Genomic DNA, 17,574 nt, shown 5'->3' on the forward strand with positions numbered 1-17,574 from the left:
TAACCCTTTAAGGGCTGCCCCCCTTTGCACCAAAGTTAAAATAATGCCTCTTAGGCAACCAGGTCAAAATTTAAAGAATCTTTTGGGCTCATTCGTGGTTTATTTTAACACAGAAGTTTCTTATCTGGCCCCAACAAACAGGGGTAAAAGATTTACTTTCACATCGAACTTTACAAAGCTGCAACTGAATCAAAAGGATGTTTTTCATAAATAGATGTACAGTTGTTCTCATGACACAGTATTTATTTGCTCAAGGTAACTTCCCTCCTTGTGCTCACGTTCTTCCCTCCCGTTCTTCCTTTTGCATACATTCCATGGTTTCTCTCAAGCTTCTTCCCCATTTTGAGACCGTAACAGCATCCTTTCATCATAATTTCTTGCCATGAAAATGGCCATGTCGTCACAGTCAAATTCTGGAATTGTTACTTCAAATAATTAACAACCACATGAAAGGAACCAGGAACAGGTGAATGGAGTTCTGCTTTAATAGATTTTGAAACATCTTAAAGTCAGTGCAACCCACCGGAAAATCTAGAAGTATTGTAATGACGACCTGCACATACGAGAGAAAACGAAGTGCTAGGTTTTCAGCAGCAGTGCAAGAAATTTTATGTGCAGATTCCTGAACAGACAGTGCACTTTGGGAATGTCATTGCAGGTTTTTCAGTTTGTAAATGTGCGTGTGTGTTTTAAAGCCCTGCAACTACTAAGAGGGTAAACCTGTGCCACCTGTATACTCACTATGGGACAGCTTAACGCAGTGCTACCGCCTTTTGGAATAGTGCCTAAAGAAAATGGTATTATCTTAGGATCCAGATAATTTCCGTATCACCAAACGGTTGCAAGGAGCCAAACCACATACAATTTTTCAAGTGACTAGAAACTTAGTTTATTAAAGCCCAGTGCAAATTGGATTTAAGTTAATGATCATTAATTTTAACTTATGTGAGAGCTAGTCTTGTGCAGCAATTAAAGGGTTAAAGTGGAACTATATGTAGTATTTTAAGCAAGTTCACATATTCTTTATACAAATTTGGCAAATTCATGTCACAGCCATAGACCTCTTTCTTGCAATTCCTGCAAAATATCTACAGCTCCTCTGTCAGAAGCAAAGAGAGAAGCCACCTGAAGAGCCAGGTCTACCAGGAGTGCATAGTACGGCCCAACAGTAGCACAGAACGGCTGGCCAGCTCCATGTCCCAGCTTAGACAGGCAGACTTACTGAACTAAATATGCTTTCGACACGTGCTCCCAAAAGAGCTTGAGGCCACAGAGCAGATGGGTATGGAAAAACTGATTGCATCAGAAACACTGCAGCCAATAGGAAATCAAACCCATGGTTTCAAAGCCAATCAAAAACCAAAACAAACCCAAAAAAGCAAGCATTTATACGTGTGTAGATGTAATAAATATTGCAAAGCACGTTCGTTTTTTTCCCCCAAGTCAGTAAGTATAAAGAAATAACCAATGCACCAAAACATCACCTTTCTGCAATGAAAATGTTGAAGTCAGCAAAATACCTGCAAGCCAACTGAAGAGAAAGCATTCGCATTGTCAACCAATCACAAGTTGCTTCCAGTTCTATGCAGCCAAATCAAACCCTCTTCAAATTCTTAAGTTTGACCTAAATAAGCACCACAGCATGAAAAGCTTCTTTAGAAGTAGGATGTCAAGAGACTTTCTTTAAAATACAAAATAAAATGCAAGACAAAAGGTTTTCATTGGTCAAGTTTGAAAAGTTGTCTTCCTTTAGCCAATCACAGCCTGTCCCTTTGCGCCAATCAAAAATACACCTTTAGGTTTGTCCTTAATTAACACAGCCCAGCTGAGTAGCAACAACTTAGAGGATTAGGTGGCTGTGAGGTGCATTCTGAGGGTTGGGCAAAGGGAAATAAAATTACAAAGGAGAAGGAACACCAAAGAACAATTAGGGTGGGCAAAGGAACTTATTAATGCTCAGCCATCCTCCTCTATCTTCAGGAATCTCACTGTCCTCTCCAGTTCTGTGTTGTTCAGGTATCCTGTAGTTACTGTCTTCTGTCTTCTGTCTCTGATCTGGAAAATGCCATCACAACGTCCTCAGCACCTGTAATAACAATGGATACAGGAAAATGCGTGCCATAATTACTTCCTTTAAAGAACAACGGAGAGATGCAGTACCCAATCTGTCGTTCTACACATCCATAAAATCAGTAAGAAAGGAAAAAGAGGACTGAAAGAAGAGAAAGCTGTGTTTTTTTATTTTTCTGGGACTGCAACCTAAGTGGTCCAAACACTTCAACAGTAGATTTAAAACAGTCCTTTGCAAGCCTAAGGAAATCAGTTTGTTTTGAAAGAAAACCAAGAACTCCTTGCTTTCACATATTTCTAAGCAGCAACATTTAGAAAAATAAAGTTCATAGGACTGTCACCACAGGCGTGTAGAGATAATCTTTTTTTTTCCCCCTTGTAAACTCTGGCAGTGCATAAGAGACTTATTGAGCTTCTCTGAAACACGAGGAACTCAACTGTTCAATAAAACTTGTACTGCCCTACGCATCACACCGTCCTTTTTAAGTGACATTTAGATATTCTTTATCTTTACATCTAGATACTCATTATTCTTTGCTTTTAGAAATAAAAATTGTTTCAATAGGCCAGCTGAAACGTTTTTGCCCCCCTCCCCCAATCACTTAAACACCCTTTATAAACTAACGTATTTTGAAAACGTCCTATTCTCTAATGGAAGTGCAGTATTTTCTTTCAAACTGAAAGCTTGCATTTGCCCAACAGCTTTGCTAAGTAATGCTTTTATCCCTAGCCTGGAGAAGTCTTTTCCAGAATTCAGTGTGTGGACTTTCTCAGTTATTGGATTTCCACCCCCCGCCGCCCCCCAATTGAGGCTATCAACTGTGTCTAATTAACGTCAAAACTCATGTCCCCAAAGCACAGAAAGATGTCATTACCTTCCTATAGTCATCTCCAAGTCTTTGCAAACGCTTTCAAGTGGGCATTTATCGTAGAAAGACCTGAATGGCGTGAGAATCTTGTCTGATAAAGGCTTGTAAAGAACATTCCATGCTAAGCTCTCATTCTTCAAAAAGACACCTTGAGATCTCCAGAAGAGAAAATCCACCCTCTGGACTTCCTAAATATAGAGCATGGCCTAACAGGCACTTAAAGAGAAATGTCTCCAGGACAATATGGAAATAAAAATACATCATACACTAGTGTCAAAGCAGCGGTTTAAATCAATATCTCTAGTCTAGACAAGAACTGGAAAACAACCCTGAAGGGCTGAGTGCAATATTTTTAATTTCTGGTAAAAATCTGATCCCCAAGAAAGTCAGATAAAAGTAAATGCTTTCTTTCATCTGTAGCTCCTCTAACAGCATTTATCTAACTGATTAGAAAATACGATGAATCCTCCAGTCATTGTCCATAGAATTTCTAAAAACAATTTCCTCCATTCAAATGATCCTGAGTGTTTAAATGCAACAGATGACTCAATGACTATTTTGGCCTCCATCAATTAATTATGCTTGGCATAATTTCGCTTAATAAAAGTTTTTCTTCAAAGCTTCTATTAAAGGATTAGACAACAAAGTAGGAAATGCCAAAAGCAACACCTACTGCCTGTCCCATTCAGGTAACTGATCAGCTCCACAGAATTCTCCTACTGGTGTTTGGAAAGTTCAAACTGAACTTTGAATGGAGCATCAGCATGTAAAAATTCTCCAGTCTTTTACCTGAAGCAGTATATCAAGAAGCAGATTTCAGCTTTGTGCCCCAAGCAACTTCTGCCTATACACCTGCATACAAGGTAAAAGAGAAGACTAATAAAAATTCCTCATCTGTTATAAATATATGAATTCCATTTCTCAGTTATCTAATTTGCTCTTTAGTCATAGAAGGAAAAGTGGCCAAAAAACACGGGAGAAAAGATGGTTGTAAATTCCCTTTTCCAATACCTTAAAAACTAAACCAATGCTTATGAAGTGCAACTGCATTTATTTTTATTCACCTCACAATTTGTTATACGCACTCAAAGGAGAAAACATTAAGGACCAAGCAGTAGTTTGTTTTCCATATGTAGGACCCCTGTCTTAAAGAACATCAAAAACTGCTCTGATGCTCCCTCTTGCCAACACTCAGAAGCCCTGCAGTCATCTCCCTTTTCATCTCCTCCACAAACTGGTTTTTTCCTTGATCAAAACATAAATGATATATAGCACTAGCATCCAGCTCTGAATTAACAACTTGCCACGTTGATATTTTTTTTTTTTAAATGCATAAGAACTACCAGCCTCTACAAAAAGAAGGATTTTATTTGCAAGGATTCTGAAAAACACTTCTATACTAACAAGAGGAGAGAGCAATGACACTTAGAGGCATTCAGGACGCAAGCGCACGTGAAGCACAACCTATGCCGCCGTATTTTACACGCATCCCCCTTTAAAGTCAAGGAGGCTTTCCTACGCAAGTCCAGAGCAGCTGGAGTAGCCTAGCAACCGCGAAATCGCAGATGACATCCCATTTGCACAAGAGATGAGCCGGATTACTTAACAGATGTTGACTGTTTTCCTGGGGTCTCCCCTTTCTACAGTTTAATATGAAAGAAACTCTTACAACCACCCTTACAAGTTCCATGCAGAAGGGGAAATCCCATCCCAGATAATCATGCCCCCCCCAAACCAGACAGGTCAGTATTTCCGCCCGTCCCGAACCGCTCCGGCACAGCGTCCTGCGGCGAGCACACAGCCGCGTGAAACACACCATGATGGGCACAAAGGAGGTTGGGAACTCGGCAGCTCATTCTGGCTTTCACAATCAAAATGGCTATCGCCGACGAGCGCCTCACGCTCAGCTCGCTCCTGTTCTCATCTTCTAGGCCCGCCCGGCACAGCTTCGGCACCGGCGGCACTGTCAACACGAACTTCTGGTAACTTGCCATTTGCCGGGACTTCGAATAGGAAGAGAGAAGGGAGTACAAGAAATACAGCTTGCCAATACAACAGGAAAACCGAAAAAGCCGAATTTGAAAACAGTGTTCTATCTGGAGGGAAAAGCAAGAGTACAATTGTGAAAGTGTGGAAAATGCTTGAATGCCTACAGTATTACTGAATTATTATTACGTGCATTCGAAAGAAAGAAGTGGAAGAATGGGGTTAGAATTTAAGGGTTCAGTCTCTCACAGCCAAAGCGAACCACACAGTCGGTGTGCAGTATCCTTGTTTTATCACCAGGTAATTACGATGACTACTGTTTTAAAGTTACCTGAAATCGTGAACAAAGTGCGCGTGGTTTTTTTTTATCATAACAGCATTAAAAAGCATGCTCCCTCTCTGATGTTCTTTATCACTTTATGATACATAGCTTCCCATACGGTACTTTTTAAATTAAGAAGGCAATCGGTACAAGAACCAAGGTGAGTCAACAATTCATTAAGGAAAGATTATGAATTGTGTTTGAAAGGATAATCGTTGGGCTGAAAAGAAGATTAGGACTGCACTTTCTCAATGGTTGGCCTTTGCACTAATTTTACTTCATACTTTCATAAATGATCCTGGAACAGAAAAATAGTCATATACTAATGAAATCTGATGGCAATACAAAGTTAGAAAGTTCTGCCAAAACACCAGGCAGCAGCAAAACAATATACAGGAACAAACAGGATAGCAGCGAAGACCAGAGGTGGCAAAAGGGGTTTAGCTATTCATTTTAGAATGGAAGAAAAACGAAAAGATAAAGAGTAGAAGTGATATATTTCTATGTTTCATGGCACAGTTTTAAACAAGATTAGTAAAGAATGGATTTTATATACAATTGTGAACAATTTTGTTATTTCCTGCTCCCTCCTCAGCTCCTTTCGTTATTTGGCAGAACCGCCGATGTTTTCATTTGCAGGAATTACATGGAATCCAGCATTTGCAAGAGCCTCGGGCAATTGCCTTTAAAAAGACAATTTGATCTATCAAATAGAAGGTATTACCTTCAAGGTACACAAGTAAGTGGGTGGGTAACCCAAGGGCACCATACCCAATAGAACATCTTGCAATAAAGACTCAAGCCTATGCTGATTTCTTTTATTCCCACATTAAACATCCAATTTTATATTTAGTGAGGCGATACATTATTACAAAGAGGAAGACGTCCTTTGCCCAAACAACAGCAGCCCTCTAGAAAGTTCTTGCAGGCTATCACATCTGGCACTAGCCTGAAGTTATGAGTACAGGAGATCATCTACTTCACACCAAAACCAGCAGCTCCCAGACAACATCAGCCCACTCACTTTCAACACACGTATCGCTGCCCTCTGGGTATTGCACCTTATTTTATATTCACTATCAAAAGAGACAGTTCGTTATCCAGCACTTCTCCATTCTTCACGAGCACCATGACTCTTGACTGGGATATAAAAGGCAGTAGTATTTCCCAGATCCGGAACCAGTTTGTTCAGGGGACTTGCAAAAGGGAAGATACCTTCACCTCCATAAGCTGAGTAGTTAGTTATAATATAACAATTCCACAATCTTTTGAAGGGCAGTAAGTCCTCCTGGTTTTAGCTGAGCATTTCAATGATCTGAAAAGAGAATGGAAAACTTCTCTGCTGAACTCGAGTAAGGGTAAGAGCGCAGCATGCAAATGAAAGGGATACTCTCATCAGTGCTTTCACCTTCCAGAAGCCACTTATGGAACATGATTATTTCGGAAGATATCCGGTAGCAAAAGTATATTCTGGGTGACATTTGTCCAGAAAAAGGTCATCCACATTTTTCAGCACAAAAGCAGGTTTTGTTCAAGACCAGTCCTACAACCCAAGCTACCCAGAGCTAAATGAAACCGATCTAACAAGTCTGCTCATTAAGCAATTTTACAGCCGCTTGCGCTCATGTACCAATACAAACATTTCCAGAGAATAGAGCAGGGGTTTCTATGGGGTGAAAGGAAAGCAGGGATTGAAGAACTAGTGAATAGAGCTTCTGCTGCAGTCCCACTTGGCTCCCACAACGGATGTTTTCTTTCCAATCAAGTAAAAAAAGTACAAAAAGGAGAGCACAGGTTATGAAGTTAAGCTGCACAGTGCCAAAAGCCTGCTACTAAGACAATAGGACGGTGAAGCATGTTTACTTTTAGCACATCCTTCCCTGAGCTTTGCACTTCCAGTAATTAATGTATAGAACAATGAAATAGGCGGACTTATACCTGACCCGACATTCTATACATACAGCTTCTCTCTCCACAGCTGTCCCTTTTCTGGGCACACGTTTCTACACTGAAACAGAGACTTAAATATACCCAATTCAAAATATTCACCATCTTCTTTCATGAACAAACCATTAATTGCCACAAACTTTCAGACGTGCAAATACTTCTCCCACTTCTTCAGCCTTACACTTTCTCAACCTCATCCTTCCTAGAAATTAACAGTAATTAACTGGCAGGCCTATCTCCTGTCTTAAAAAGCAATAGTGACAGTCCTACCCCGCTAACCTCCAAAAAAATCATGCTGCAATTATGTTCTAATTGCAGTTTGGATTGATGAATTTAGTAGTTCTTTTACAACACTTGGACTTCAGTCTTAGCAAGCCAAGACGATCCGAAGGTCAAATAACTTTACCGCCCAACAGTAAAGACTGTAGATAGCCACTGAGCTCAGCACATGCAACTGCTAATCAGTTCACCTAAGTTTCAGAAAATTTGCCCAAGGTGACTGAAGCTAATGCTTTCCACAGCAAGTACTCACCTACATGATATCAAGTCAGTAGGGTACAAGCAAGATTAAAAACACACTACCTTAACACAAAGGAAGATGCTAACTGGCACATCCAACAACTGCTACTTCCAAGTGTTCTTTGAATGATCAGTAGATACATATACCCGATTTGTTTGCAGTTACCTGCAAAATTAAACTCAAAAAAGCCTTTAAGAGATCAGAACGTTAAGTCTGTCATGGATTTCTGAAAGCTGCCAAATTAAAAGAAGTCTTTACTTCTCTTTTTTTTTTTACTTCAAGATCTTTGTGTACACACATTTCTTCAATCACATTCCAGCAACTATCTTCCAAACATTAACTTTTCTCTGAAATTCCCCAGTATTAGTATCCTAGCCTGGCATTCTAAAAACACAACGTGCACTGCTGAGAGGAGGAGCACATTAAAATAAGCATTGTGTTCCAAAGAATAAAACTACACTGAGAAGAGCTCGATCTCCATTTCTCCACCGCCCTCTGGTATTTCATGACCACAGTCCCCCTCCTAACCCCACAAGCAGCCATTTTGAATATCCTAGTGCTAGTTCCAGAGAACGCCTCTAACCCAGCCAAGACATGTGTTTGCATCTCAGCTTTGCCCTCCCCACGGGACCAGCTTTCTTCAAGAACCAGCAGAACACTCCTGTTGCTATAGGAACAACAGAGCTGTGATCACCAAGGTCTTCGTATAATTCACATACCATGCTTACTAGCCGCACAGCTTCCATTTACAGATTTGCCAGAGCAGCGACTTAAGAAAGCCAAGTGCTAGCCTACCGTTTAGAAATGTAAGTAACTGGGAAACAGGAAATAGGTTTTTTTATGCAGAGGATGCTTCTGTGCATGTAACTTCCCAAGAGGCATTTCGTTTGCATTAAAAATATGTGAGAAAGCCTTAATTTCATAATTTCAAGCTCAAGAAACCTAATGAGTCTGAGCTGCGTTAGTTCTTGGTGCAATGCAGGGAAGACGACTAATATGTTAATATCTCAAAACAGCTCATGATTACATCCACTCCCTAGCATATACACTGGTTGAAGAGAGATGCCTTTGGGTTCCTCAGGTATTCTTGAAGCCATAAAACCAAAACAAGACACCACCCACAGATGTCAGCTAAGAAGGTCCCTAAGTAAAGAAAAATGTCCTTATATTTTGCACTTTCGTATAGATGTTAACAACATTACAGCAACGACTGAAAAATAAAATGGTTATAAAAAATGTAAGCATGACATTCATGGTTTAATCTCTTAATACTAAATTTAAGTATTAAATACTTCAGCTTAGAGTTTTATAACTGTTGTTCAGGCTTGGGTTACTGAGCTCTCATCCCCTCTGCTAGCAGTTCACATTCCAATGGATAATAAAGTATTTTTAATACATCAGATAAGCCTCGTAACTGCCACAGAGGCAACAAGACTGTCAGGATCACCTGAAGAAGAGAATGGGTGAACAGGCCAATACGTTAATAAAAGTGGCTAAAATACCAAGCTACGTACAGAATCGAGACACCTGAATTGCGTAAACATTCCTTGCTCTTGGTGGACTGTAGCCAGTGTTAGGGAGACAGCACCTCTAGAGAAGTGTATCAAAGTCAACACACTGAGGGACTAAGCACTTCCTGAGATTCTGGAATACACTGAAAGGAAAGGGCAAATAGGGCTGTAAAAAAAAAAAAAAAGACTATTTTACTATTTTAAGACTGGAGCACATGTTCTGGCCATTCAAGATCCCTTGACAGATCTGTTGCTCTAGTATAGGTTGTGGCTATGAATGTAAAGAGTTTAGAACAGATCCTAGAAAGATTTGCACTAATTTCAATTTGGTATCTGCTACAGCACATCAGAGAGTCCTGGACATATGTCGTTACTACCCGATTTGCACAACAATATTCAGTAATGCAACTGGAATACCTTTGAACTTCCTGGCAAGAAACAAGATTCAATTCAACAGTATACAACGTAGATGCTTCGAAAGTGAAGGTGTTCCAAATGTACACTTCAAAGGTAAAAGCAGATTTGTAAACAATCCTAAAGCACAGTGATTTCGTATGTCTGAACTGACTAATTCCTTTTAAAAGCAAGATAGGAAATTAAAAGACAAAGAGTTTGATTTCTCCTCTTCCTATAAAAATCAGTACAAACTGAAAGGGAGTCTTCAGGCTTGTTTAAAAGTTACAGAGGTGTTCCAAGACGCTTCTTGATCAAAATTAGCAATTAACTTCTATTGCTGAACTCTAAGACAGTAAGCAGAGTATCATGGAGGAACTTGAAATGTCAGAGATATTGTTATTAATAGTGGCTCACTGAAGGTTTATGGCACAAGCACTTTAATTCAGCAGGGACGAGGGTAAACTTCTTTCTTCAATGCACTGTCACATTGCTGCAAATATATATTGGACACATAGGGTGCAGTGACTCCCTGTGGTCAAACAAATGGACTCAACAAAGAAGTTGACTACCAGAGACCATAGTAGGGAGCACCATACAGTGATAAGCTCAGCAGTCTTACCTCAGGTAATTCCCAGGCCACCAGCCAGCTGTTCTAAGACAGCATTTCATAGATGCACAGCAAAGAAAAGCATAAAAATTGTAATAGAGACTGTGATACACTTACAAAATTCTGGACCATCCATCCTCTATACTCAAAAAAACCCCAAACTAACCCAACAAACCAAACCAAATGACCTTCCTGTAATTCTTAAGTCGGACTACAGCATATTTAAATGACACACAAAAATTGGCATGTCTATAACAAAGCCTTTAGAGTGCTAAGGCCAAGAATGTCATTCCCTTTTTTGGACCGAAATGAGGGTATGAAATCAGCTTTCTGTCTTTTGTGTGCCTGCGGGAGGAAAATGACCCTAAAGATGGGTCTGGGACAAGTTAGGCTGAGAGCAATCTGTCCTACTATTGGAAGAAAAGATTGTGAAAACAACTGACATACTAACTCTTTGTACGTTAAATAACACACATTTTAGTTGTTGTGTAAGGCAAGTTGCATAAAGGGAAAAAAAAAATATCCTCCAGAGGAGATTCAATGAAAACAGCAGAAAAGTAGGGAGGAAAATTCCTTTAAGCGTTCTTGAAGAACACAAATACTAAAAGTACCTCAGCATGTGGACTTGGGACAGGTTTTTTCCGTGCAAGATAATGCCATCTAGTGGAGATGGAATCTCCCTTAAGATGGCAAATTGGACACCTATAAAATTTATATTCTCTATTTCCAATATTTTCATAATCGGCCCTTCGTGTTTCACCAAAATCAGGATATAGCAAAAGGTAGACACAGATGGCAATGACTGCTGCTGTGTGACCACCACACCTAAGAGCAAACAACAACATTACCATCACTGACTGTTAGAAATCTGGAAAGATTTCTAAGGAAAACAAAGTCCTGAGCAATACATTATAGTTGCTTACGTCTATACAGCATACTACAGCTTCATCCTTCTCCAAAGGAAAAAGTATTTGGCTATGTTTCCCGATTTTCATTTGTTCTTCATGCTATTCACTACTTAATTTGGAGAGATGGCATATCTGAATATCGAAAGAACCAACATCCTTTCCCACTTCTCTAAATATTTTAACTATTTTCTCTCTTTGTTCTTTTTTCCCCTATCAAGAAAAATCTTAATGGTCAGGCCACCAGTTTAATTATAATTCAGGAGGATCGAAGATAGATTTTGGGGTCAAATCACCCAGAAGTGTCTCAGATTAGATCAAAGCAAGCATCAACATGGAGGACTTCGCTTCCCTATGGACAAATATTTAAGAACCTTCAAGGACTTCAAGAAAATCATGACAGAGAAATCTCTTAGCATATGTTCAAATATGGGACAAAAAACCCTTTTTGAACAACGTACGAAGCTCTTACATTTCCCGTATTGCATTAGTGAGTCTAGAAGCAGACTTCAGTAACTGTTGGTCTCTCTTTTGATTACGCTTAAAAGTTATGTCAAAATTCAATTTTTTGAGTCTCCAAAGCCCTCCGCAAAGTAAGAAAATAGAATTTTACAGATAATAAAACCAGACAGTTTAGAAAAGAAACTTAGATCAAGCTGTGCAGGAGCACAGCTGTACAAAATATCTGGATCCCCTGGCTGGACTTCTGTTTTTATTATCTCTTCCTTGCCAAAGTGCAGGTAATTCAGCATTTATTTTCCTTGTGAGAAGTGTAACTACTTCAGGGGTAATGCTGAAAAATGCCAACTGCAACTAAGACAGTCTTTCTTAACTGAATATATCTACCTCAGCTTTCGATGAGAAAGAGGCAAATTTTCACCTTAGACTGGCAGAAAAACTTTAGAATTCTGAGCCAAAACATATAATTCTATCTATCTCCACCAATCCCCCAGCTATGTGAGGAATGAATACGCAGGCTTAAAACTGAAGAGCAAGTTTGTGCAGGTTACGTTTCTAATGGTTTTCTAAATGTCTTAGATCTATATTCAATTTCTGCTCAACTCAGTTCTTTCTGGCATACGAGTCTTACAGCTTTCCTTCAATACCAAATTCCACATGACGAATGTGATCTGGCACGAGGCTTATCAAAGGGAGAAAAAAAAAATTCAGAAACACACATTCAGGTTCAGAAGACATCAGTAGATTCAGAGTAGCACCACACAATTGTTTACCAAGACTTCTGCAAAGAATTCACAAAAGCAGTACATACTTCATCCCCTTAGCAGGAATCTAAACAAACCAAAGCAGATTTGTAAATTTAATTCATGTCTACTACGCCTGTCTGGAAATTCGTTACATTGTGCAAATTAAAGAAATGCAATGGGAAAAAAATTCCTTCTATTGCTAAACTTTCCCTCTTACTCTGCTGAAACAGCAACATTGCACTTCCACATTCATCGAAATGCGACAAACAAAAGATGTCGTTAGATGATTACATTTTATTTTGTGAGAAAAGTGTTATCAAGCAACTAGAGTCATAGTAACTACATTATCATACATGCATAACAAATTACTTTTGTACCTTAGAAAGCTCTATCTACTTTACATTTTTTGTCCTAAAACTCCCAGATTGAAGCATACAAAGAAAGCGTTTGCCATCCACAGGCTTGTTCCTTTCTAAGCACAGATGTCCAGTTTAAGAATAAATACAAAAATTCAGATGAAAATCACCTTATGCAGAGGATCCATACTGAATACAGTAAGACACACTCAGAACTAGAGGGACCTATGCATGCCTGAACTTCACTTACAGCAAAAGAAATCAATCAGGTTAAAATTTATTTCTTTTTAATGTATTACATTGCATAGGAAGCTATACACATGCATTTAGTTCACAGGACTCTGGCCATCAGTTTTGGGTTATCATGGAGAATAAGATGTTTTAACAATGTTCTTCATCCTAGTGAATCTTGAGCATAGCCAAGACTGACTTCACCTGTTAAAATAACATCACCTGTTGAACAGTACACTCTAGTTCTCTGCCAAAGATTACAGCAGGCAATAACTTGCATATCCCAGATTGAATGATGGGTTTAAGTAGGTGGCATATTAATACAGAAATACAGGAACCTAAATTTGGTATTTTCTGAGACTGTTCTCACAGATTTAACAAACACAAAGCAAACAAATCCAGTACTCACCCTGATCAATTGAGTGTTGAGGAAGCTGGCTAAGTTGGCTATTCACGACACCTGCGTACGTGCGCAGGAATTCTTCTTCACTAGCGGTCAGCTGGAAACGTAGAAAGAGTCAGTCAGCAAAAAGGAAAATGAAGAAAGTGTGAAGATATTATCTCCCACTTCCCAAAAAGAAACGTCACAGTTGCCTCTACTCTACTCCACCAGTTTAATCAACCGTTATCTGTGCAAACTATACCATCAGCAAAGGACACAGCAGCAAACTGGTAGGAGAGATTCAAAGTCACCTTAAAGCAGGTGCTTTATTTTGCTGGTTTTCCAATAACGAAAAAACTTTACTATATATAGAGAAATGATCAGATGCTCAGGTTTAGTTTCAGGCATCGTAAGACCCATAATATTTAAGCAAAAATCAATTGTGTTTAACTGCAGATAACGGTTAAACCAATGACAGCTAAAACTATTCAATGATAAAACCAGACCATCACCTGCCCGTCTCAGTAAGCACTATCCCAGTTACTACAAAATTGCCTGGAAAGCCACAAAACTTGGGCTATGACAGCGCATCTTACATTTGATCCCATCTTCCTCAGCATGAGTAGGACTCTCACTTTCTGCTGAATATACATCTCCTCCGGACTCTTTCCGGGGACGCCCTCACGGTTCATTCCCCTCCTGCCAGCTCCTGGATTTCCTGAAGATTTAAAATTAGCAAAAGACAAACTAAAATAGGTAATGGGGTATAATAAGAATAATAGGAAAAGTTTAATTTCCAAACTACCTATTTTTCACCAGTGGGCAGACTGCTTAATAGCCTGGGAGAACAAGGAATCACATGCTTCAGAGAAATCCTTAAAAATTTGAACAGCTCAGTTGGGCCTTACATATGCAACACAAATATTCAAAGAGGCTGATGTTCACATCCTTACTAGCTCATTATCTGTTGTTGCATTACTGCATGAGTAGAGAGAATTCTAACAACTAGATGAAAGAATCACCCTGACAGAAGAGTCGGTGGTTTTGTTTTTTTCCCATAAATATGCACAACCAGTATGAAAACAGGATGCAGAATGCACAGCCATCAAGCCTGCAATGGCTAAACAAAAGCTGGATGAAATCTAAACTCTTAAGTCTTTCTCCTCTCTTTTCTTTTTTGTTATCATTTAGTTAATAAAATTTATTAAATGGTTTCAGAGAGAAAGAAGAGGAGCTAAGAGGAGCACGGAAGGAGTAGAGTTTATGATCCTTTCTTGTATCATTTAAAAGCTCAAGTTTTGCTCTTCTATTTTAATAAAAAATAATTACATTATGGAATAAATAGACTATGCTATCTAAATTCTATAGCGCAGAGCATGATTACACTTTCTTGTCTGAGCATTTGGTAATTATTTAAGATCCACAACAGGGTGCTTACCAAGACAAAAAGAGTTCCAGCATACTCTTCAGCTGCTACTAAAAATTACCTCAGAGCATGTTTATTAGCAGTAGTAAAACCCTTAACTTCCAATTTAGAAAATAATGGTGCTTCAAATAATACAGCAGCATAACAAACTAAACGAACCTCTTAGAAGTACTGTGCGTCGGAGAAACGTAACGCCCGCTTAGGAACCTGCGGATGAAGGTGCAAAGCCAGCCACTCTTCCACCACGCACAGCTCAGCGAAGTGGCTCCAGAACAGTTCTCTCTGTTTTCAGTCACAGAACTGGGTCTGGTCCTACACTAAGCCATAAATCCGCTTTCCCGAACCTTAGTAACCAAAGGAATGATACACTACACGAGGCACGCTTAGTGAAGACTCAGTATCACAGCAGGTTCTAACACAGTTTTCCACGTAACGTTTTCCTGTAGTCACTACCAACCTCTCCCCCCACTTCATTTTCATTATTACTTTTAAGGGAAAGTAATCTGGGCGTGGAAACAGTTTAAAATTACACATAGGCCCTCCTGAGTGAGTCAGAAGTAATGCAAACTTAAGTAGCAGCTGCTGGGATCGGCTTTACCACCCACATTACTTAGCATGAAGAGAACAGTACTAAGAAGTGGAGAAAGCTCTACCACCCGTCCTCCCTGAGTAAGCCTCCGGTGGGAAGGTTTGCATTCTGCCGATTTGCTGTAGAGGGTTCTGCTTGGAAACTTGCAGCCTGTGAACGTGCAAGGTGACCATATTTTTTTGCTTTAATCAGCAAACAGCTTTCTGAAGGGGGAATAAAACACCACCATATTTTTGTGTAGTGTTAACTCAAATAAGTAGATTGGGTTACGTTACTAAGCATATACTCCGCAGTGCAATTTAGTGAGTGCAAACAAGTAATGTCAATAGTAAGACAATGAACAAAATAAGACAATGAATAAGAGACATTAAGTTGCACGTATCCAGAGACTGATAAAAAAATAAATGTTTATCAAGATACCAAGTAAATCTGAAAGGTTGTGACTGGTCCTGAATATTAAATACCTACTTTTTTTAAAAAAACTCTTTTTTAAAATATTGTTACTTGAAAAGGGAAGGTGCTGTACTAGTAGCCAAAGAAATTAATTTGGAAAAGAAAAAGCACATCAACAGAAACCTGAAATGTGGTAACACACCCATCATTTAAAAATGGAACAAATTATATGGGATTATCTATCAATAGGTGGCACCATATACAAGCACCAAGAAAATGCCACAGCTGCCCCCATGCCAGCTAGGGAGACCACATTTCAGCATTCCTCTACACATCAGATATAACAAGAGGTTTTTAGTCTACACATGTAATTATTCACTATTTTCCATCATAATTGTATTCCAGTTGTTTATTAATTTTTCAAACTTCAAAAAGGGGTGATGGAAATTCCTATCTAAATCTGGTTCTTCTAAAATAAACTTCAGCTAAGATGGATTTATCATGAAGCTACCTATTTAACAGGAAAGATAAAAACAATAAAGCCTGCCCATTCAGCAAATGCTTCACAAAGTTACTAAGCAACAAGGGGGAAAAAACACTCACCATGTCTCAAAAGCTATCAAACCATATGTATAAACAGGTTAAATTAAGATCACAGAGCAATGGTGCTTTGCCCTTAATACACCGTGCAATTATTTTGTGTGCTAGGCACAGCCAACTCAGCTTTTCCTACTTGGTGACATCAAAGGAGAGAGACAAAAGTCTTAAGATGAGACCCCAGCATGAAAAACTTTAACATCTCTCTGTTCCTGTTACATACTGCTTTTATAAGACACTGGTTAGGATGACAATACTACCCAGCATATATTACATCAGTAAACTTCCACAACCACTTACAAAGTTAGTTATGCCCAGAAGACAGCACAATCCATCTTTACGAATAAAGGATAGAAAAATCTTATTAAAGTACTTATCAACTTTGCTTTCTCAAGAAAGCTACATTAACATGCTTTACATAATGAAACACTACTTAAGCAGAATTTCCCTAACCCTACAATTCTTTCTGGTACGTAGATAAAGTCATCCCCCCGTGCCCAACCAATAAAACACCAGAGAATTCTCTGCCGACGTACCTGCTTCTAAAAACCACAGAAGATCAGATAACCCACGTGTTCAGTCCCAATTAATGATTGTAGCTGGAAAAAATGTATGAGGAAACTGCCCTGTGAAAACAAACGAGCAAAGCATTACTACAGAAATATACAAAGCTGGAAACCCAAAAGACCCTTCATTCAATAGGCTTTGAATCAGTTTGCTTTAGAACCTGGTCTAGCCAAAATTCATAAAACTGTAGGCTTGCCAGGAGTTTGTAAATCCTTTTTATTTTTGAAGAATAAGTTTTTTAAAGCTCAAGCCATTCTTCATCTGCAAGATTTACACCCTGGCCATACCAATGACATTCCCAATCACTTGAGAATGGAATGCATTCAAGTTTTACATTCTTTAAGAAGCTTTCAAATAAAACCCAACTCCCTGGAAAAACCAATAAGCATCATGACATGTAATTTCTTCTAGTAAAAAAAAAAATAAATAGGCGTAGCTTACCAAAGTTTTGCGGAAAACTAGGGAGAAATGTAAAGCATGCTGATTTTGACCAAAATTATTGTTTTCAACTATGCATATGTTATCTGAATATAGCAATTATGAAGACTGGCACTTGAAAGTTGGGCTGGAAAACCCTTGGCCAGAAGTTTTCAGACCAACCTCATTGTTCAGTCACCAACAGCTAACAGTTATAGTCTTTTTTTTTTTTTTTAGACTCATGACATATTTCTGAACATATTTTACAACTGACACGG

The 17,574-nt window shown here is 39.0% G+C and overlaps 1 protein-coding gene across 1 annotated transcript; it reads right to left on the minus strand.

Annotated features, from left to right (window-relative positions):
- Nucleotides 1-1,385: 1,385 nt before the first annotated feature.
- On the minus strand, nt 1,386-16,876 carry CTNNBIP1 (catenin, beta interacting protein 1). Its single transcript, XM_010294296.1, has 4 exons — nt 16,849-16,876; nt 13,904-14,025; nt 13,335-13,425; nt 1,386-2,086 (listed from the first exon to the last, which is right to left on the minus strand). Exons 2-4 carry the CDS (start codon nt 13,997-13,999, stop codon nt 2,028-2,030), a joined length of 246 nt encoding a protein of 81 aa, XP_010292598.1. The 5' UTR covers nt 14,000-14,025; nt 16,849-16,876; the 3' UTR covers nt 1,386-2,027.
- Nucleotides 16,877-17,574: the final 698 nt, after the last annotated feature.

The sequence above is a fragment of the Phaethon lepturus genome, unplaced genomic scaffold (assembly GCF_000687285.1).
Source record: "Phaethon lepturus isolate BGI_N335 unplaced genomic scaffold, ASM68728v1 scaffold3239, whole genome shotgun sequence".
NCBI classification, from domain to species: Eukaryota; Metazoa; Chordata; class Aves; order Phaethontiformes; family Phaethontidae; genus Phaethon; species Phaethon lepturus.